The sequence below is a fragment of the Leuciscus leuciscus genome, assembly GCF_965113295.1.
Source record: "Leuciscus leuciscus genome assembly, chromosome: 1".
Classification (NCBI taxonomy): domain Eukaryota; kingdom Metazoa; phylum Chordata; class Actinopteri; order Cypriniformes; family Leuciscidae; genus Leuciscus; species Leuciscus leuciscus.
Window position 1 is genome coordinate 14,347,021 of NC_138725.1, and position 22,145 is coordinate 14,369,165.

The 22,145-nt window shown below is 42.0% G+C and overlaps 3 protein-coding genes across 9 annotated transcripts in view; all 3 read right to left on the reverse strand.

The window, feature by feature from the left end:
* Window positions 1-22,145, reverse strand: part of LOC309501372 (uncharacterized protein) — a 137,629-nt gene that overhangs the window by 73,435 nt on the left and 42,049 nt on the right. The window contains exon 3 of one of the 2 annotated variants that reach the window (XM_082173417.1): window positions 5,150-5,165. The exons of the other annotated variant lie outside the window; for it this stretch is intronic. Within the exon in view, the coding sequence (XP_082029543.1) occupies window position 5,165 (1 nt within the window). The 3' untranslated portion in view covers window positions 5,150-5,164. Of the gene's footprint in view, window positions 1-5,149; window positions 5,166-22,145 lie in introns of those variants that run through there. 2 annotated transcript variants of the gene reach the window in all.
* Window positions 1-22,145, reverse strand: part of LOC309501807 (uncharacterized protein) — a 116,617-nt gene that overhangs the window by 67,322 nt on the left and 27,150 nt on the right. The window lies entirely within an intron of this gene.
* Window positions 1-22,145, reverse strand: part of LOC309498809 (uncharacterized protein) — a 266,922-nt gene that overhangs the window by 54,117 nt on the left and 190,660 nt on the right. The window contains exons 1-2 of one of the 6 annotated variants that reach the window (XM_082169718.1): window positions 20,001-20,367; window positions 19,807-19,853 (exon numbers count right to left, since the gene is read on the reverse strand). The exons of 3 other annotated variants lie outside the window; for them this stretch is intronic. The gene's annotated coding sequence lies outside the window, so the exon portion shown is untranslated. Of the gene's footprint in view, window positions 1-19,806; window positions 19,854-19,972; window positions 20,368-22,145 lie in introns of those variants that run through there. 2 more of the 6 variants (XM_082169721.1, XM_082169723.1) reach the window with 2 other exon arrangements.

The following is a 22,145-nucleotide window of genomic DNA, read 5'->3' on the forward strand; positions in this document are numbered from 1 at the left end:
AGGCAAGAGTCGTGCAGCTCAGGTGTTGAATGCTGAAGTCCTCAACAGAAGCGGTTGAGCTGCTTGAAGGTCCGTGTGGGTGAAGGTTTACTTGCAAGAGCATTCAGCAGAGGAACATATGGTTACCATTAACATAGGAATGTATATCCCCTTATGCTATGCTTGTATAAACACTGAATATGCATTACAGTCTCTACAGCACACACTCAAAGTCCCCCAAAGTCTCCCCCACATCTTCACAAAATACAATGAGTACAAATGATTATGAATGTATATAAAAAGTATAAAAGAGATACATAGTACTACTGATTATGAATATTAATAAAAAAAAGTTATAATAATACTAAAAACAACATTAAATGGTGAAATTTAAATCTTCAAGTTAATATCGTATTCATGTCTCTCTTAAAAGTGTTATGGCCTCTTCTTCAGCTTCTGAACTTCAAAGGTTATTTTCCAGTGTGTATTTTCTGGTGCTCTTTAAGTTCATCTGTAGTAAAGGACGTCAGCACTGAAACACACACTGTTGTGTCTTTTCTGGTGTAATATTACGAATTAATCTTCTCCTTTGTGTGAATCTTCAAGTGTTTCTTCAGGACTGATGCCCAAAGAAACTGTTTAGCGCACTGATCACAGTTAAATGGTCTTTCTTCAGAATGAGTAGACAGATTTATTGCCTTCTGTTTTTCCTTTCTTGTTCACGTCCATCAGGCCTAAAAGAAACATTAAATCAAGTGAGATTTCAAATGAGAAACAAACATGAAATGATAAGTGAAGCTCAAAGTCAAGATCACTGATGAGTTCAATAGTCATTTTTATCCCATAAAATCTGGTCAACAACTGCTGTGCACAATTATGATCTATTTTAATGTCATAAAGATGATTTGTGTTTTAAGTCACTATAGTTTGGTCATGAAACTCTAGATGACGCATGCTTGACGTGATCCGTAAGCAATCACATCGTTTCCTACACGACACAAGCTGATTGGCCTCTAAGCTATGCAAAAGAAATGAAAAATGTTGACACCATTGGCAGATGGAAGAAACACGTGAAGGTGTGTGAAACTGTAGACCGTTGTGTAAAAGAAATGGCAATACTGCCTCTCATTAATAACATGAAGACTTCACAAAGCAAGTCTTACAATTAACAGCCTACATGAACACCCGTTTGATCGATCTGCAGTATAAAACATACAAAATCAAACGAAAATTACAACAGAAATGCAAATTAACACATATTTGCAAAAATGAAAAGTGAAATATGTTCTGCAATAATATTGGCATGTTATGCAATTAATCCTCATAAATAATATGGTAAACAGAACGAAATAATGTTCAAAACTGATATTCTCGTCAATGTGTCCGTCTGGCGGAGCAGATATAGAAGCAATTAGATAGACAGATAGATAGATAATTAGGGAGATATATAGATAGATAGATGTATTAATTGTCCACTGGGGAAAGTTTTTTTCATAGTAAAAATGTCTTCATCAGCTACAGAATCATGGTATTCATGCATATGCCTTTAGTTTGTTTTATTTTTGATAAAATAACGTATGATGTATGTCTCAACCATTCAGAAAGCTGCAAGAAATTACATTTGCGCTGAACTATTTCCCATTTCCGCGTAGATTATAATCGACATCTGTAGCTTGTCAGATGCAATTAAATGGATGGAAATAAAATGGCCCATCACAATGCTTAATGACGCATAATGGCTGATCTTGCGCTCTTAGAAGATGTGGCAAATGGAAGGATACGGAGTGAACGCATCTTCAGACAGCAAGAAGACTTGCTGGCAAACGAGGACGAGTGGCTTATGAGCCGGTTCCGACTTCCTCAAGCTGTCCTGTTGGACCTCTGCGGTCTTTTGGGCCCAGCGTTACAGAGGAGCATCGGAGGAATCACGCCATGCCATTCCCACTTCAAGTCCTAGCAACACTAGGATTCCTGGCAACTGGCACTTTTCAGAGGGAATTGGCTGACAGGTCAGGCATATCTCTGCCGACCCTTAGCCAGGTAATGCCAGACGTGTTAAAAGGCATAATAGCTTTGTCCCATGATTCCATAAAGTTTCCATACACGGCGGGTGAACAGGCAAACAAGAAAGCTCAATTTGCAGCTGTACGGTTTACCAAATGTAATCGGTGCTATTGACTGCACTCATGTTGCCATAAGGGCACCGAATGTAAATGAAAATGCTTTCATTAATCGAAAGCATTTCCATTCAATCAATGTCCAAATTATTTGTGATGCAGACATGTTGCTCACTAATGTAGTAGCTCGGTGGCCTGGGTCAACCCATGACTCATTCATTTTAAGACACAGCAGTGTTGGATGCAGACTCGAGGCTGGTGCTGTGCGTGATGGCTGGCTTCTAGGTATGTTTGATTAATAGACATTTCACATTTTACTGTACTTCAATGTCTTAACTCTTTCACTATCCTTGCAGGGGACAGTGGATATCCCCTCAAACAGGGGCTGCTTACGCCTTTCCTCAACCCACATAGTGCAGAGGAAAGGCACTACAACATGTGCCACAGCAGCCCGTTCTCATCCCAAGGCGTCATATATTGACGCTTTTGACATTTCGTCTACATCGAACGCACATGGCACCCTTTAGCGTCAATATGAGACGCAGATAGAAATGGGCCAGAAGGCGCCTCCTAGCGGTCTAACCCTATCCCTACACTACACCTAAACCTACCCATAACCGAACAAAGCTCTGTGCGTCTCATATTGACGCTAAAGGGTGCCATGTGCGTTCGATGTAGACGAAATGTCAAAAGCGTCAGTATTATGACGCCCAAGGATGAGAATGCGTTGGCCACAGCCAAGCTCGCACTATAGTGGAGCGCACCTTCGGCCTGTTTAAGGGAAGATGGCGCTGCCTCGACTGCACTGGAGGGAGGTTATTGTACACTCCTGAAAAGGTGTGCCAAATCGTGCTGGCATGTGCTGTGCTACATAATGTGGCACAGCTTAAAAACGTGCCTCTACCCCCTGACGCCGATTGCTGTGTTGGCCCCGACCCTGAACCCCAGCCCCAGGCATTTGAGCCAAATGCTGCTGCTGTGCGCCAGCATTTGGAAGTGATGCATCGCTTCTAAAGAACAACAAAAGGTGTGGAAAAAACATATTATTTATTCAAGAATTCCCTCATTGTGCAGTTTATTTCAGTTAGGACAGTCTTGATTTCGCCCAACTCCTTGGCCACCTCGTTGATTGAATTAATGACTTCTGTCTGCACTTCGAGGACTGCATCGGTGAGGACACGTCCGCTGCTGGAGGGTTGAGAGCCGTGTGCCGTCCCCCTCCGCCTCAGTCACCACTCCACTTAATAGGGATTCTCCAATAATTGCCACCAGTCTCTCATCAAGAGGGGTCAGCTCCGGTGTCCCCTTTCCCCCACCCGTGGCAGACACACTCTGGCGATGGAGCGCTAGACGCTTTTTTGCCTCAACTTTGATGTCCAACCATTTCTTTTTTATTTCGGCCATGGCCCGAGGTTGTGAGGCTACAGCATTAACGGCATCTGCAACCTTTTGCCATTCAAGTGCCTTTTTGGCATTAGTAATGCCCACACTGTGCCCTCCAAACAACATTTTACTCCTCTTTTCCACCTTGCCAACGATAACTTCTACTTCACATTGAGTGAAGTTACATTTCTTGGTTTTCCTCTCTGTGTTTGCCATGATTTCGCAATCGATGAATATTAACTTGTGGGCGTTTCACAGACTATTTATGGGCAACTATGGGCGTGCCATGAAGCCGCAAAAGCTGCGCTACATTTAGAATTGATTGTGATTTATTAAGGGAAAGCTGCGTAGGATGTGCGTGCGCACGGTTTTATAAATCAGAATATTTCTGTGCGTACGCACATCCTATGTTTTATCCGTAACGCCACTTCTGAAGCAAATCTTACGCAAAGTTTTATAAATGAGGACCCTGGTCATGACGTCACCTGCCCGTGATGTTCACTCCTCGCCACTGGACTAATTGACACATGTGCTTCAGACACAATCACGCAGGGACTTCCCAAAGCGGCATTGATGCATCACGAGTTACCTTGAAAAGGAACTGAGACCTGATGTGAGATTTAAACATAGCCACTGCTCACATCCATATTGATAAATGCCAATTTTTTGCATGGAAACAACTGTGCGTCCAATTTTTGGTTGTACGCTCGTTTTGTAAATGAGAGCCACTGTGTGAAAACATATACCAATCGTGCCAATTTCTATGGACTAAATGCATAAGAAAAATAAAGTTCACAATGGTGAGCTACAGCAGGAAAAGCACACAAGCCAAACTAACTTCAAGATTTCAAAATTTTGTTTCTCAGTGTAACCGGCAGAGAATTCGCTGTCCTGTTGAAGTTTGTCCCTCTGCCGCTACGGTAGCCCCCTGACGTCACCCAGCTAGCCGTGAGTGGCTAAACAACTCATTTGCGTCTAGGCCAGTTTCTCTCCAGTGTGGATCCTCTCATGTGTTTTCAGATTTGCTGACTGACTGAATCTCTTGTCACAGTGTGAACACTTGTAAGGTTTTTCTCCAGTGTGAATAATCTGGTGCAGTTTTAAATGTTGAGCTCTAGTAAAAGTCTTCTCACACTCAAAGCACATGTACTCTCTCACACCAGTGTGAGTTTTCTCATGTGTATGTAAAGATTGCAGCTGTGAAAAACTCTTTCCACACACAGAACATGAATGCGGCTTCTTCTTCATATGAACTGTCAGGTGTGTCTTCAGGGCTGATGAACTAGAAAATGTTTTGCCGCATTGATCACATGAGAACGCCTTCACTCCGGTGTGAATCCTCATGTGTTCTTTAAGGTGTCCTGATTGTGTGAATCCTTTACCACATTGATCACATGTGAACGGCTACTCTCCAGTCTGAATTCTCATGTGAATCGCACAACTGTCTTCACGTGTGAAACTCTTCCCACACTGATCGCATGTGAACAGCTTCTCTCCAGTGTGGATCCTCATGTGACACTCAAGACTTTGTTTGCTTGATAAACTCTTTCCACACTGAGTGCAGGTGAAAGATTTCTTGTCTGTTTTTTGTCTTTGAACGACTCAAATGTTTTTCTCCAGGTTTGACATGATGTTCCTCCTTCACTTCACTCAGTTCTTCACTCTCCTCGCTCTCTTCCATCAGGTCTGACATGAAAGAGAAAAAGACATTTCATTTTCAGTGCATCAAAACAAATCCAAGAAAGATATGGGGCCCTATTTTAACGATCTGAAACGCAATTGTCAAGCGCAAAGCGCAAGTAACTTTGTGGGCGGGTCTCGACGCTGTTGCTATTTTCCCGGCGGGATAAATGACTCTTGCGCCAGGCGCAAATCTAAAATGGGTTGGTCTGAAGTAGCTTCATTCTTCATAGGTGTGGTTTGGGCGTAACGTGAAATAAACCAATCAGAGCGTCATATCACATTCCCTTTAAGAGCAGAGGCGCTTTTTCCATAGCGGGGATTTGCCAGGCGCGCGCCAGGAGCGGTTCACAGCCAAGGAGAGCAACGCTCTCGTCACGGCCGTAAAAGAGAGAAGTTACATTGAAACCCACCCAAATTGACTTCGGTTAAACAGGCGTATGATAATTTGGGTAAATGTGTAAGCTAGATGTATGCTTTTATAATAAATTGTCTATCTATCTATCTATCTATCTATCTACATTTACATTTACATTACATTTAGTCATTTAGCAGACGCCTTTTTCCAAAGCGACTTACAAATTAGGACAAAAATTCAGCGAGTCATCATAAAGAGGCAAAAACAACAACAACGCAAGAAGTGCTCAAAATACGAAGTTCAGGTATTATTCAGAGTAGCATAAGCCTGATAAGTGATGTTTCAAAGGGAAAGGATTTTTTTTTTTATTTTTTTTATTTTTTTTTTTTTATAAGGTTAAGTGCTCACGGAAGAGATGGGTTTTCAGCTGTCTTTTGAATGTTGTCAGGGATTCTGCATTCCGGATGAGGGTGGGGAGAGCGTTCCACCAGCATGGAACTGTGAATGAGAATGTTCTGGAAAGTGATTTTGTGGCTTTCTGTGATGGAACCACGAGACGTCGCTCGTTGACCGATCGTAGGTGTCTGGTAGGGATGTAGACTCGTAGGAGTGAGTGAAAGTAGGAGGGAGCTGAGCCTGTGATGGATCTGTAAGCAAGCGTCAGTGCCTTGAACTTGATGCGAGCAGCGAGAGGTAGCCAGTGCAGAGAGGTGAACAGAGGAGTGACGTGGGCCCTCTTGGGCTCGTTGAAGACAAGACGAGCTGCAGCATTCTGGATCATCTGTAGGGGTTTGGTCGCACATGCTGGAAGTCCAGCCAGAAGAGCATTGCAGTAGTCGAGCCTAGAGATGACCAGGGCCTGGACGATAAGTTGCGTTGCATGCTCAGTTAGGAAAGGCCTGATCTTCCTGATGTTGTGCAGTGCAAACCTGCATGATCGAGCTGTCTTTGAAATGTGATCAGTGAAGGTCAGCTGGTCATCAAACGTTACTCCAAGATTTCTGACCGATCTTGATGGGGTGATTAATGATGACTCTAGCTGGATGGTGAAGTCGTGCTGTAGAGACGGATTGGCAGGGAGGACGAGAAGCTCAGTCTTTGCCAGGTTGAGCTGCAGGTGATGTTCCTTCATCCATGTGGAGATGTCCGCCAGACAGCTTGAGACCCGTGCAGCTACTGTGGGATCATCTGGTTGAAATGAGAGGAAGAGCTGCGTGTCATCAGCATAGCAGTGGTAGGAAAAACCGTGTGCCTGTATGATGTGTCCCAGTGATGTGGTGTAGATGGAGAAGAGGAGGGGACCAAGAACTGAACCCTGGGGAACACCTGTGGTCAGCTGATGTGCTCTGGATACCTCGCCTCTCCATGCGACCTTGAAGGACCTACCTGTGAGATAGGACTCAAACCAGTGGAGTGAAGTTCCTGTGATGCCCAGTGATGAGAGGGTGGACAGAAGGATCTGATGATTCACAGTGTCGAAGGCAGCAGACAGATCCAGGAGAATGAGGACTGAAGATTTGGAAGCAGCTTTTGCGATCCGTAGGGCTTCTGTGACTGACAGTAATGCAGTCTCAGTTGAATGCCCTTTCTTGAAGCCAGATTGGTTGACATCCAGCTGGTTGTTTAGAGACAAGAAGGATGTTAGTTGGTTGAAGACAGCTCTTTCAAGTGTCTTCGCAATGAATGGTAGGAGAGAGATAGGTCTGTAATTCTCTACAAATGATGTGTTTAGCGTTGGTTTTTTGAGCAGTGGAGTAACCCGAGCCTGCTTGAATGCTGTAGGGAAGGTGCCAGTATGGAGGGATGAGTTGATGATGTGTGTGAGTGATGGTAGAAGTGTGGGAGAGATGGCTTGTAGAAGGTGTGAGGGGATGGGGTCAAGAGGGCAGGTGGTAGGGTGACTGGAGAGGAGAAGTGTAGATACTTCTTCCTCGGTTAGTGAAGAAAAGGAGGACAGAGGGATATTGGCTATGGAAGGGGTCGGTCTGGGTTCCTGTGTGTGTGGAGCTGAGAACTGACTGCTGATAGCTGTCGTTTTGGTGGTGAAGAAGTTCGCAAAATCGTCAGCAGTTAAGGAGGAGGCGGGTGGTGGTGGAGGTGGACAGAGGAGAGAGTTGAATGTCTTGAAGAGTAATCGTGTGTTGGAGGAGCTGTTGATCTTGTTGTGGAAGTATGAAGATTTTGCAGCATGAACATCAACAGAAAAGGAAGAGAGGAGAGATTGAAACATACTCAGGTCAGATGCGTCTTTTGATTTGTGCCATTTCCTCTCCGCTGCCCTGAGTTCGGTCCGGTGTTCCCGAAGAACCTCAGATAACCAGGGGTTAGAGGGAGTAGCGCGTGCTGGCCTGGAGGAGAGAGGGCAGATAATGTCTAGAGAAGAGATTAGAGTGGAGCATAAGGTGTCCGTTGCGGTATTCACATCCAGAGATGAGAATTGTGAGGGTGGGGGAAGAGAGGATGACACGGCAGAGGAAAGATGGGAGGGGGAAAGTGAGCGCAGGTTTCGTCTGAAAATGACTGGTGGTGGGGGTGGTGGTGCAGGGGTAGAGAGTTGTAGACTGAAAGTAATGAGGAAATGATCTGAAACGTGGAGAGGTCTCACCAAGATGTTGTCTGTGGTGCAGCTGCGTGTGTAAACCAGGTCCAGTTGGTTGCCTGATTTGTGAGTACCTGCGGTGATGAGTCGTTTGAGATCGAAAGAGGCTAGGAGAGAGGTGAAGTCTGTTGCATGTGGCTTTTCGAGATGAATGTTGAAGTCACCGAAGACTAGAAGTGGGGTGCCGTCCTCAGGGAAAGTGGACAGCAGCACATCCAGCTCATCTACAAAGTTACCCAGCTGACCTGGGGGGCGATAAATGACTACAAAATGGATCTTAATGGGAGTTGTAAGTGTAATAGCATGATATTCAAATGAGTTGTTGTTGCATAGAGAAGAGAGCGCGGAGTATTTGCAATTGTTAGAAACGAGAAGCCCTGTACCCCCACCTCTCCCAGACTGGCGAGGGGAGTGGGAGAAGGAAAAATTGCTAGAGAGAGCAGCAGGGGTTGCTGAGTCTTCTGGACGAATCCAGGTCTCAGTCAGGCCCAAGATGCTAAGAGTAGAGTGAGATGCAAAGGCTGGAATGAAGTCAGCTTTATTGACTGCTGACTGACAATTCCATAGACCCACGGAAAGAGAGAGAGGAGTAAGTGAGGATGTAAGGATGGGACGCAGATTGGCAGTATTGCGCTGCCTATTGCGCGTGATGAAAGGACGTTGCCGAGAGATAACAGGAATGTATTGAAAGCACATGTTGATGAAGGTGAACAATAAGATAAGTAGAGGGAAGAAAAAGGGGAAGAGGAGATACGCAAGTGCCTTTCGGGTGTCCTTGCTCGGTGGAGTCGCGCAGGTAGAGTCGCTGGTCTTTACCCGAGTCGGTCTTCACACGAGGAGGCTGAACGCTTCCGCTGACGCTTCCGCGACAGCGCGCAAATTACACAGATATACAGATAATGCTCTCACCGCTTGAGTGAGTACAGCTGTTTCGTTCTGCCAATTAAGTCAATAACGCGTGAATGTGTCAAATCGAAAGTGCTTAGGAGCAAGGGCTTAAGTTACGTGCAAATTAGATTGCTATAAAAATTTAAATTTGTTTCACTCGCGGCTATTTCTCTAAAGTGCCAATGCGTCTAACTGAAATACAGAATTATGTTAAGTTAAGATGAGAAAAATAAAAAGAGAATCGAAGATGGCCTTACCTGGACTAAAATACAACGCTGCAATAACGGGAGAACAGTGTATTCTAGAGAAAACCACTTGCGAGCTGCGTGCCTCTAGTATGCTGCCCGCTTGTCCTAATGAAGTGATCTGAAGCTCTTCTATTTATATCTATCAATTCTTACAATTCTTACAGATGCTGTTTCGTTCTGCCAATTAAGTCAATAACGCGTGAATGTGTCAAATCGAAAGTGCTTAGGAGCAAGGGCTTAAGTTACGTGCAAATTAGATTGCTATAAAAATTTAAATTTGTTTCACTCGCGGCTATTTCTCTAAAGTGCCAATGCGTCTAACTGAAATACAGAATTATGTTAAGTTAAGATGAGAAAAATAAAAAGAGAATCGAAGATGGCCTTACCTGGACTAAAATACAACGCTGCAATAACGGGAGAACAGTGTATTCTAGAGAAAACCACTTGCGAGCTGCGTGCCTCTAGTATGCTGCCCGCTTGTCCAGATCTATCTATCTATCTATCTATCGTAATAATGTATGATTTGCAAAAATGAAAACTGTTGCTTCTGTGTAGATGAGAGAATCAAAGTGTATGCGCGTTGGTCACACGCTACATTGATTATGGCCAAGCATGCGCCCTTAAAATAGCATTTGAATAACATGCGCAACGCGCCACTGACTTTAAACAATTTTTTCCTGGTTAGTGGCGCAATTGTTTTCTAAACCTGCAAAATAGCATGAAGGAACGTTTGCGCCGGAACACGCCTCCTCTTTGCGCTGAACCGCCCCCGGGAGCGCAAGTGTATTTCCTAACTTACCGACGTGCTTCTGTGGAGGGAAAAGCGCGCTTTGCGCGGGTGCAAAATAGGAATGATACATGCGTCGGTGTTCAAAGTCACTTGCGCTGGGTGCAAGATAGGGCCCATGAAGTGAAAGGACATACATGTCAACCATGATGTAACAAAGTAGACAACTGCTATAAATATTACAATAATTTATGCCTTTTTATAAGGGTGTATTCACACCTGTCTTGTTTGGTTCAATTGAATTGAACTCAAGTTCGTTTTGCCCATTGGTGCGGATCTTTTGGGGAGGTGTGAATACAGCAATCGCACTCGGGTGCGGACCGAACAACCGTACCGAGACACGGCTGAAGAGGTAGTCTCGGTCCGGATCCAAACAAACTCAGGTACGGTTGTTTAAGGTGTGAACATGACCCGACCAAATTGCAGAAAGCACTACGTCTTTTTTGACAGGGTCAGATTTGTACTATGTAATTTGGGGTGATGAAATGCCTATACATTAGGGGTGCAACGGATCGCAGTTGATCCATGATCCGTACGGACCAGCTGGCCCACGGTTCGGCACGCATGTCATTCGCGGATCAACTGCTAAATTTAATCATCATTGAGTGAAAGTTTATAATTCGGATGTGTTTTTTCTTGCCAATTTACACTTGCAAACAATTTTAAATGCAGACGAAGTGGCGAAAATTGGGACTCGTGTGTTATCTTCACCCGAAGCGCACGCAGAGAGAGAGAGAGACGGAGAGAGATAGAGAGGTGCGTTTCAGACAGCACTTGTACACCGAATTGATTCCTCTTTTGCATTTCCTTGCCCTTGAACGGACATATGCACACAAAATTATGTTAAAAAACTCATCTAAATGCCCGTCTCAGCAAATATTCTCTCTCTTATGTCATAAGTGGACAGGTGAGAAAGAAAACGGATGTTTGTCGGTTTTTTTTTTGGTCCGTGCATTCTGTCTTAAAGTGACAGCAGACACCTATTCCTACTGTTGTCTGTGTTATTAATATTAATAAAACAACAAAATACAGCTTTAACAAAGATAAAACTATACTTAATTTCTGTACCTGAATACTACCGTTAGACTTTGTAGCTTTGTTTATTATCTTTGCTTGTAATTTGTGTATTTTTGTGTATATTCTTATTTTATTATGGACTGTTCACTTGGTTTTAATAATGTTTGAACTTTTTCAGTTAGGCAAATAATGTTTTCATGTGGTGTCGAAGAACTTCAAGTGAGCTTTAAATAATAAATGAAAAGCAAAGTTACATTCCCCGTAGGGGTGTCGCAATATACCGGTATTGACAATAATCGTGATATTCAAAGCATGAAATATCGACATCGTGTTAATTTAGAGTGTGACAATATACCGGTATTGGCGATAACCACAATGTTTAAAGGTCCCGTAATATGCCCCTTTTCACAAGATGTAAAATAAGTCTCTGATGTCCCCAGAGTGTGTATGTGAAGTTTCAGCTCAAAATACCCAACAGATCATTTTTTACAGCATGTTTAAATTGAAATTTTTTGGGGCTCAGAAAAACTAGCTGTTTTAGTGTGTGCCCTTTAAATGCAAATGAGCTGCTGCTGGACGACCCAGGGGGCGGAGCTTCATGAGCTTGCGCTCAGTCTCTCAGGACAATTTCATCTCACGGAATGATGATAATATCAGAAACTCTCAGTAACGGCGTTCATTTCGAGTCGGATAACAATGCCTACAGAGTCAGGCCACATTTACACATAGCAGGGTATTTAGAGAAACGAATATTTCTCCCCCTCCGTTTTCAAAAATAACATCGTGCACACAACATCGTTTTCAAAAAAAGTTGTCGTTTACATCAACCCGCATAAATACAAAGGGGCGGCAGTGTAAGGAGAAGGATAAAGCCATGCAAGCCAATCAGAATCCTCAAAATCGACAACGACGAATAGCACGAGCGACTTCCTGTTCCTTTCAAAACAATAGACATGGCGCGAGGTTCGTTCGTGTGGACAGACAGCGAAGCAAATGCAAACAGGCCAAAAGCGTTTTCACAAAAGTAAAAATGAGTACCACTTTAACAGCATCCATGATCAAATAGTAGCCAAACAAACTCATAGACAGTATGGAACAAACTCTAAACATAGGGCGCTCACATGACGTAAGCATTTTCTGGCGCATAATTTGACGTTTGAGAACCTAAAACCCCGTTTCTCCCAGTTGACACGGCAACACATAACCGGCGTTTTCAGAAATCTCCACTTTGGCCGGAGTTTTTAGAAATAATCGTTTTCTGGGATAAAAACGGCGTTTTCGTGTAAATGACAGGCCAAAACGCAGGGAAAAATCTGCGTTTTCCCATCGTGTAAACGGGGCCTCAGAGTGCTATATAGAGATGAAACAGGTATAGTTTAGTAGTTTAATTACGGTTATTATAACGTATTTGTCATCTGCTTGTAGGCTATGTATCCATTATTTATTAATAGCCTAACGTTACAAGTCTGCTGTCTGAATGATGATCAAACATATACTGATGAGTTTAATAAAGTTTATTGTACATCACACAAAAGATGAAGCGTCAGTTTTACTTCAGAAAATCACCGTAAGAGCTGAGTAAACAGTAAATAAGAAGTGCGCAAGTAGCCAGTAGAGTTGAGGGAGCATTCCTGTGGGTGGAGGTTAGTCAAAAAACGGTTCTGGTGACATCATTAACGAAGGAAGTAGAGGGATGTAGTCCAAACGAGCCGTTCACTGTAGTCGACTTCTGTTAAATAAAATCTCTCGCTTGGCATTGAACTTTGAGCTCTATAATATTACAGATATTATTTATGCTCTAACAGCAACATTACACACTAACTAAAGTTTGAAACATGGGATCACGAAGAACGGGACCTTTAAAATGAATAGGACTCTTATGATAATATGACACTTAATAATCCAGCGCCAGTACCTCGTTGACCTCCCAGGTGGCAGTATTGCACCCACTGACACCCATCAAACAAGAAGACGACGTAGCGAGCGCCCGCGCCGCAATTCTGAGAAGAACCATGTTGTCTGAGCGAGAGAGTGAAACACTCTGTCCACACCCGAAGAAAGTAAGCTCGCCAGTTTGGGAGTTTTTTGGTTTCAAAGAAACGCCACTTTAGACAGCCCAATCTGCAGAATCTGTCGGGCTACAGTCAGTGCGAAGGGGGGAAACACCACCAACCTTTTTACCCATCTCCGTGTCCATCACCCTGCGGATTTCGCCAATTTACAGAGAGTAAGTTGTGATTATTTGACTAGTCATAGAATGGGAAATGTGACATTAACCTGTTAACAGCGGGTTTCTATGTTCATATATTTAAATAGTAAATGGTGATTATTAAGAAGCCTACCTCGTTTTCTTTACTCGTCTTTTGTATGTTGTATTTGCACGTGATTTTTATTTATTTATTTTTTGCTGGTGCAATGATAGGTTTAAGAGCTTAAAATATGGGTAACGTTACGCAAGTTAACAGGTTAAAGTATCAGTGTTGATGTTAATATTCATTCATCATACTGTTGAACTTGACAGTATTTTCTGTTTTGTTTGTTTTTTTCAAAGGGAGCTTCAAAGAAGACAGAGAAAGCTGAAGACAGAGAAAGCCAGACACAGAGTCTCAGGTCAGCTGACGATTTTTGAGTCTGTGGACAGAAAAAAAAAAGCAGACATGGCTAGTGCATGTGAGGACACGGCCATCACAGCAATGGAGTCACTAGCCTACTTCATTGCAAAGGACATGATGCCCTTTAGAATGGTAGAGAGGCCAGGATTTAATGCACTGATGAAACCAGTTGCTCCAAAATACAAAATCCCAAGAAGACAACACTTTTCTGAAAAAGAAATTAAAAGATGACATTGCCAACTCTTTGGCTGAAGCAAAACACTTTGCATTTACAACTGATCTCTGGACCAGTAATACTGGACACCCCTATATGGGCTTAACAGCTCATTTTATCACACCAGCATGGGAAACGAAATCTGCATGTCTAGAGACTGCATTTTTACCTGATGACCACACCAGTGTAAACATTAAAGAGATGTTCAAAAACCTAATTAATGAGTGGGGAATTCAACAGTCAGCAGTGGTGTGTGTCACTACTGACAATGGCACAAATATGAAGGTGGCATTTAAATCCCTCCTCCCATCGAACTGGCTCAGCTGCGCAAATAAATAAATCTTGTGGCAGAGCTACAGCAAGCGTTTTTCGGTGGTGGAAATCTATTAGCTACTAAAACTTCTTTGTCGTTGTGGAGAGCGCGGTGCATGGTTGCATTAACGTCAGACGGCACGGGAAAATCGGACCGAATTTTACTATTAATAATAAAAGATTGCCTAAGCTAATATGCATTTGTATTTGTAAATGTCAGTATCATTGTAAATGTTTATCTTTTTTTGACACATTCTTTTTATAAAAGTGATTTAAAGGCTTAAATATGCTAGGTTTATCTTTTTATAAAACATTCTTTGTGAAAAAATGATTTAAAAGCTAATTTAATCTTTAATTTAATACTCCTCAATCCTACCTTGTAACAGTTATTTTTGGATTCTATTAGATTTGTTGAAAGGGGGGGTGAAATGCTATTTCATGCATACAGAGTTTTTTACACTGTTAAAGAGTTGGATTCCCATGCTAAACATGGACAAAGTTTCAAAAATTAAATTGTATGTTTGAAGGAGTATTTCTGTGCCAAAAAATGCCCTTCCGGTTTGTCACAAGTTTCGGAAAGTTTTTTTCGAGGATGGGTCTGTGTGACATAAGATGGGGCGGAATTTCCTTATATGGGTCCTAAGGGCACTTCTCCGCAGGCGCGCGCGCACTCGTAGACCAGACATACAGAGAGAGAGAGAAGAGAGCGAAAGCAGTACCTCATCAAAGCGCTCTGCTCAGCTTTTGGAAGTCAATGTCACCAAAGAAGTGGGTTTTTGGTTGCCAGGGCAAGACAACCCTGCACAGATTCCTAAAGAACCCAGCGCTAAGGGACCAGTGGATGGAGTTTGTTTTTTCAGAGACTGTTTGTTTTTGTGCAAGACTGTTTGTTCCCTGCATTTCGACGATGATTGTTTTATAAACAAAGCCCAGATCGACAGATTTGCAGATCGTCTAATGCTTAAAGGGGTGGTATAATGCCCCTTTCACAAGATGTAAAATATATCTATGATGTCCCCAGAGTGTGTGTGTGAAGTTTTAGCACAAAATACCCCACAGATATTTTTATATAGCAAGTTAAAGTTGTCACTTTTTGAGGGTTTGCAAAAACGCACCGTTTTGTGTCTGGCCCTTTAAATGCAAATGAGCTGCTGCAGAGGGCGGGGTTTCAAGAGCTCGTGTCTGTTAGCAGCTGCTGTTACCTCACGCAGACACACTAAAATGACAGAAACTGTTCTGCCTTTAACCCTCTGAGGTCTGAGCTGTTTTCTGGGCCCTGGAGGTGTTCTGACATGCTCTGACATTTGTGTTTTTTTCTGTTACTAGTGACATTTTCATGGCTAAAGTCTGATTACACTGTATTCAGAACAAACTCTGCTACAATAATATATCAGCAGCATGTATGTAAAAGTTTGTAGTTTTGAGATAATGACATTTATGCGTGGTTTGTGAAAATACAAAAAAAAATTCTCACTGAAATAAGGCCATGAAATCCATACTGATTATTTCTTCACAAGACTTTTGAAAATTGTATGACATAGCCTAGAATATTTGCTCCAAAACTATGTGAAAATCACCCTGACTGCTCATTCAGATAAGACAATATATTGATTTAAAATTTCTAAGACGTGTTTTGTGTGACAAAGCCATATGCGAAGAGGCGTGATCATCTCATGAATATGTAAGCTTTTAACACCTGAGAAAGACAAAGACACTCCCCTAACTGCCCTATTAGGAGCGATCAGGCCCTGTCATTCAGAGCAACCTTGCACAAAGAATGAGGAGATTTAAAAAAGAATGGCTTTTAGATTGTTTGGATTTATTTACAACACAACACAATCCAAAAATACAAATGACAAAAGAGCACATTGAAAACAATGATCCAAAGACAGAGACCTTTGTGCCATTCCTAAAAACATTGTACATACCTTTCATTTCCAAGGTGTTTGATTTTCACTTTACCATGTTCATGTACAGAGACTCATGTGAATGTTGAAGTCAGCAGGACTCAGTTGCATCTGGTCCCTGAAAGAAAAAAAAAAGAGAAAAAACTGTGAACATACTGATATCAAGAGAAACTACAGGGCTGCACGATTTTGGGAATAGATTTTAGATTTTTCTGGTTAAAATTTCTTTTTAAAATTCACATAATACACACACACGTTTCCAACAATATATAATGAACACCAGGTTTGTTGTGCCTTGTAGGCATAGGCTACGCAGTGCTGCATAAAATAATAATAACAATAAATTAAATCTTCCAAAAGATTTCAAGAACAACTACGCTAGAGAAAAATATATTGATTATCATATGTTACTTCAAATGTTTCCATTCGTTATGATGATATGAAATGAGATAATAGTACAAACATAAAGCCTAATGTTTGGTGCATTTTTCCTTTCAAACGCAATCGCGCTCCAAAATATGATACATTCAAACCCACAGCGCGCTCCAAAATATGATACATTCAAACCCACAGCGCGCTCCAAAATATGATACATTCAAACGCACAGCGCGCTCCAAAATATGATACATTCAAACGCCATCGCGCTCCAAAATATTAAACATTATGGTTATACATATCTATGTTTGAGCAGATATCCACAAACAGTATTTAACAGGAAACACGGGTCTAAATAGTATAATATTCACCATATATCTAGCAACAGTTCAACTGCAATGTGAAGTTTATGCAACAATACCATAAACTAATAAGTAAGAATTTCTTACCTTACATCTTTCTTGTCTTCAAATCGCGTTCTTCTTCTTCTGAGGTAAATCCAATGTAAGCTCAGACGTGTCTTCCAAACTTGACGAAAAGCAGAGACTTGTGAAGTGTTTTGGTGTTTTGTGTTTGAGGTAACGAGGGCGTTCGCGTTCCATGTGGACGATTTGCATGTGAATCTCTTTTGCGCGAGTGGGCGTGTCGAATTAAAAAGTAATTAGCAAGCGTTTGAGATACTGGACATCCTGTTGGTTTTATACAAATTACTTAAACAGAGAATATTTGTTTTCAGTTTGAATCCGATCATTTAAAAGTACACACTTAAATGTGTATAAAGGTATATGGCTCATAAATGTGTGAGAAGTATTCGCTGTGTTTTGTTTCAGTTTATAGACGTGCTCAAGAAAAAAAAGTTCACCGCGACGGAGAGGCAGAACGCACACCCTGTTTATTTTCTTTATTTTACAAAAGCACAATGTTTTGATTTGATTGTGAGTGGACAAATATCACAGATTATTTTTTTATATTTCTTTTTTCTGTATAACCATAAATGACGGAGTAATTTAAGTTTATGTTGCTGTTATGTGAAAAAAAATCCAGCAAAACGCGTCGGCGCGTTTCTCGACCTCAGAGGGTTAATGTTAAACGGAGTCAGATAAGGATGGAGAGACTCAAGAAGAAGTGACAACATGTAGAATGCAACAGGACGTCTCTGAATGGTTAGTTGATGAATTTATGTTGCTGAAGTGGAGTTAACTATCTTCAATTAGGATATTCTGTCATGATAAATCTATAAATTGCTCATATATGAACTGTTGTGAGATGCACACAGAGTGACTTTCTATTGCATGTGAAAAGATGGATGCTAAAGTTTGAGCTGACTCACAAATGTACTCTTATACAACAACTTTTCCTCTTCTCAACATGGACTGCGTGTTCCCGGGGGCGGGGTTTATGTAAATTCTCGGGTTAGTGATGTCACTAACCCGAGAGGAATGTTGTGTAGTCCCAACCAGCCGTTTGTTGTAGTCCTTTTCTTTAAAAGCAAATATCTCCCTTTGCTTTGAACTTTGAGCGTTGTAACTTTGCAGATGTTGTTTATGCTCAAACAGGAACATTACACACTAACTAAAGTTAGAAAAGTGAAATCACACTCAACCACCCCTTTAAGGATCGAGCAGTCACAATGATAAAGGTTCGCGGTCGCAGGCGGTGAGTAAAACTGCTTCAAATGTCTGTGTGTTGTTAGCTCGGTAAGCACAGCTTTATGGTGCGTTCACACCGGACGCGAATAGCGCGTCAGGCGCGAGTGATTTCAATGTTAAGTCAATGCAAAGACGCGTTACGCGCGTAAAAAATTCCTGCGGCGCGAATGAGGCGTAGAGCGCGGCGCGGTAGACGCGAATACGCCTCATTCGCGCGTCAAGTTCGCGCGAATGGCGCGAATTGAGCGTCTGGCGCGTTAAGCGCGTTACGCGCGAATGTTTTATGTAGTGCTATTTGTGCATTCTCATGTTTGACGCGAATTCGCGTCTGCCGCCCGAGTTGAAAAATCTGAACTTCTGCGTCAATTCGCGCCGCGTTAACCAATCAGGAGCCTGCTTGCTGCTGTCACGTGGTGAAGTGACAGTTTATAATGTTATTTTATGTTTGGCCTCAATAAATTATTTTGTAATATGACTAAAATGCACAACAAAGCAAATCTTTCACATAAAAACTCGATTTCAATATATGAGAGATACTCATTTTGTATTGAATGCTATTTATTCCATATCTATTCTAGATTATATGAAACATTATTATTCTAATGTAAAGACAACAAACACAATTTAGTGTATAAAAACAAAAATCACAGGACAGGTTTCACTTTTGGAGGCTGACTCCATTTATTATCAAAACAAAAATAAATGACAGATTAGGTGGGTGCGGGCGAGGGTGAACCTCGCGCCGGGCTGTAGAGCGCGGGCTCGTCAGGCAGCGACCACTCGAGGCCGAGGCCTTACGGCCTACGCTGTCCTCGTCAGCGTCCTCACCGTTAGGTCCACCAAACCTAGCTCCTGGAGAAAATTGTGAAACTCCTGAAACCCTCTGGAGGGTCTGGTGGACCCGAGTACAGCGACGATGTCCCCTACGCAGCTGTTTCTGCTCTCCAGAGCATATACGAGCGATGACTCTCTCGATTAATGCTAACGCTAATGCTCGATAAACATCTAAAAAAGATGGCCGCCAAAACTTTCACCTCTGACGCGCGTAAATTTCGCTTCAAACTTTTGTTTTTACGCGCGTTAGACACGCGAATTAACACAAAGTGGTCAAGCGTCAAACTAGACGCGGCAGGCGCGAATTTGACGCGCTATTCGCGTCCGGTGTGAACGCAGCATTAGCTTCCCCGCACGGCCCGCCTCCAGATGCTCGTTTTTTTCCGGAAAGACTCGGTACAGCCTATCTTTCTTTTATACATATAATAAAACTAAAGACTTTTTGGAGATATGAAGGATGCAATACTACTCTATAGGTACTCAAGATTAACAGGAGATTGAGTGAAAATAAGCATTTCTATCTAAATGTGCTGAAGTGCTTGAATGTTTCTAACATGAATGTTCTTCAGCATCATGAATGAATGAAGAATAAACACCAACCTCTTTGTTCTTCAGGATCTTCGGTGCGTTTCATTCTGCAGGGTTCTGGATCACTCATGTTCTCACTGTCCTCTTTAATAAACTCAGTCTTTACAGATTTCAGCTCTTCCTGATGCTCTGATGCTCGTCTTCACTTGTAGCTTCTTTTTCTTTTTCTTGTTTTATGGCGATTAACTTCACTTGTAGCTGTATTTACAGCATTTATTGGAGAATTGCTGTGGGAGGAGCTTCACTGATAATGAATTACTGTGGGAGGAGCTTCACTGATGATGAATTGTAGTGTGAGGAGTTGATCTGCCAAAATCAAAAATATATAAGTTACCGAGTTTGTTTTATGCTTATGGACTACAGAATATAAATGTCAATTTTCCCAAATGTAAATAATGGTAAGAAAAACAATTGAAAGCATAAACAGTGTGGTGGCAAACAATTTTCTATCACTGAATAAGAGACAATCATGTATCAAATGACCGCGAGAAGAGGGCATCCTTCCTTCATTACTGTCCTGACTCCCCCAAGGTTATTTTTCTAGGCTAAATGAAGATATGTCTCAGTTATAACGAACACATTGTTACATAATTCATCATACATGCATAAGGGTTAATAACAGTTCACTGTTATATTCATGTAGCAGAGAATCATGGGACTTCACATGCAATCCCGTGCATTTTATTACCATCATGTTTTCTAAGTTTCTATGAATATAAGAAAATGCAAACACACAGAACATCAGTCTGTTGACACCAATGAAATGAGCTTTAAGTGTCAATTTACAGGAGATCTGAAGACATCAGCATAATAAATGAGGTGAAAACAGAAACTATTGTCATGAAATAAAGAGTGTTTTCAGCAGATCTGTTAAAGGAGACATATCATGCTTTTAAATTGTTCCTTTTTACATATAGGCTAAATCATACATTTGTAGTCTATATAAAGCGGAACTGCAATGCTTGGGTCTGAATTCCTCATTATTATAGCTCAACAAGGCCCCTTTCTACCCCTTTTCTGATGTGCGTCTGAGAGCAACTCGTTTTGGTGCGGTCTCTTTAAATACAATTGAGACACTTCATACCCCGCCCTCTCTCCAGGTTGCAGAGGTGACACTTGGTTCAACTCCACCCCGTTCGGCCATTTTTGTAGTTTGATAGCAGAGATACGATTATCTAGCGGCACAGAAACTTTTTATTCACACGTTATTAACAAAATGTCAACAACGGAAGACTTGTCCAGGCAGCCTTACATGTTCGAGCCAGAGTCTGAGCCGGAGCGAGATGAAAATGAAGACGACGAACCTGCAGAACAACGTCTTCATATGGATGTATCGCAATGGTGTGTTAGCCTACTGTATTTATACATGAAACTTTGGTCTTCCGACCTTTTACCATCGTGTCGATTTATTTTGATTAATATGTGCGAGGGAGAGAAAGCAAGACAGCGTCTAGTATGGAGAAGGTGAAGTCTTGTTTACACTTTCGCCTGGCTCCGAAGAGAGAGAGTGTGCGCGCGCGCGCGACCGTGTCTCTCTCTCTGCTCACAAGCGCTGCAGTTCATCTACATTAGACGGTGTAATGAAGCGTGTGAGTTACTACATCCAACAACCGAACATTTTAACTTACCCTCTCGTAACTTCTGCATCCTTGAGCTTGGACTACTAAATAGCAGCGAGAAATAATTATGGCGGATTGCTCGGAAGTGTTGGGCCGGGAGTCGATGTCCTTATTTGGCAGTTCCGCTGCAAATACTGTGACGTCATTGTTCAAAAAACGTCATAGAGAATAGAAAAATCGGAACAGGTTGCAAAATATGACCAAAACAGAATATAAAGATATCAACGAAGCACCTGAAGAGACTAATTTCAACTTTTCTGTACTTCTAAACACTCCAAATATACAACAAAATGCATTTAAGGGCTAAAAAAGTGGATTTAGCATGATATATGTCCCCTTTAAAAGAACAAACCTGCGTTAACGGTTAACACGGTTAACGGAGGAGACTGACAATGTAAACCTCGAGGGATATACGCTAATTCGACTGGACCGTGATAGTCAGAAATCATCCAAAACCATTGGAGGATGATTTTGTATGTTTGTCACCAAGAGCTGGTCAGCAAACATCAAGGTACGTGGAACTTATTGTTCAACACACTACAAACTATTATAAGTTCATTCAGGCCACACTACTTGTTTTGTGAGTTCTGACAAATAACTGTTATCTTAGTCTATGTACCTGGGCAAAATTTAGCTCTTGCAGCCGAGGGCATTGCTGCCAGCTACAACATGGCACTACGTAACTCATCGGATGACCCAGTGTTTCTTTTGGGAGATTTTAACAACTGTGAATTATCTGTGTTTTTGCCGAATTCGGAACAGTACTTAACTTGTCTGACAAGACTGAGCAAAACTCTGGACAAATGTTTTGGTAATGTGGATGGTGCTTACGTACCCAGGTGACACCCACCATTAGGACGTTCAGAATGTTATCCACCTCTTCCAAAATATAGACAGATACTAAAAAGGACTAAGGTTCAGTCATGGACTAAAGACTCAATTGAAAACCTTAGAGACTGCTTTGAGAGCACAGATTGGA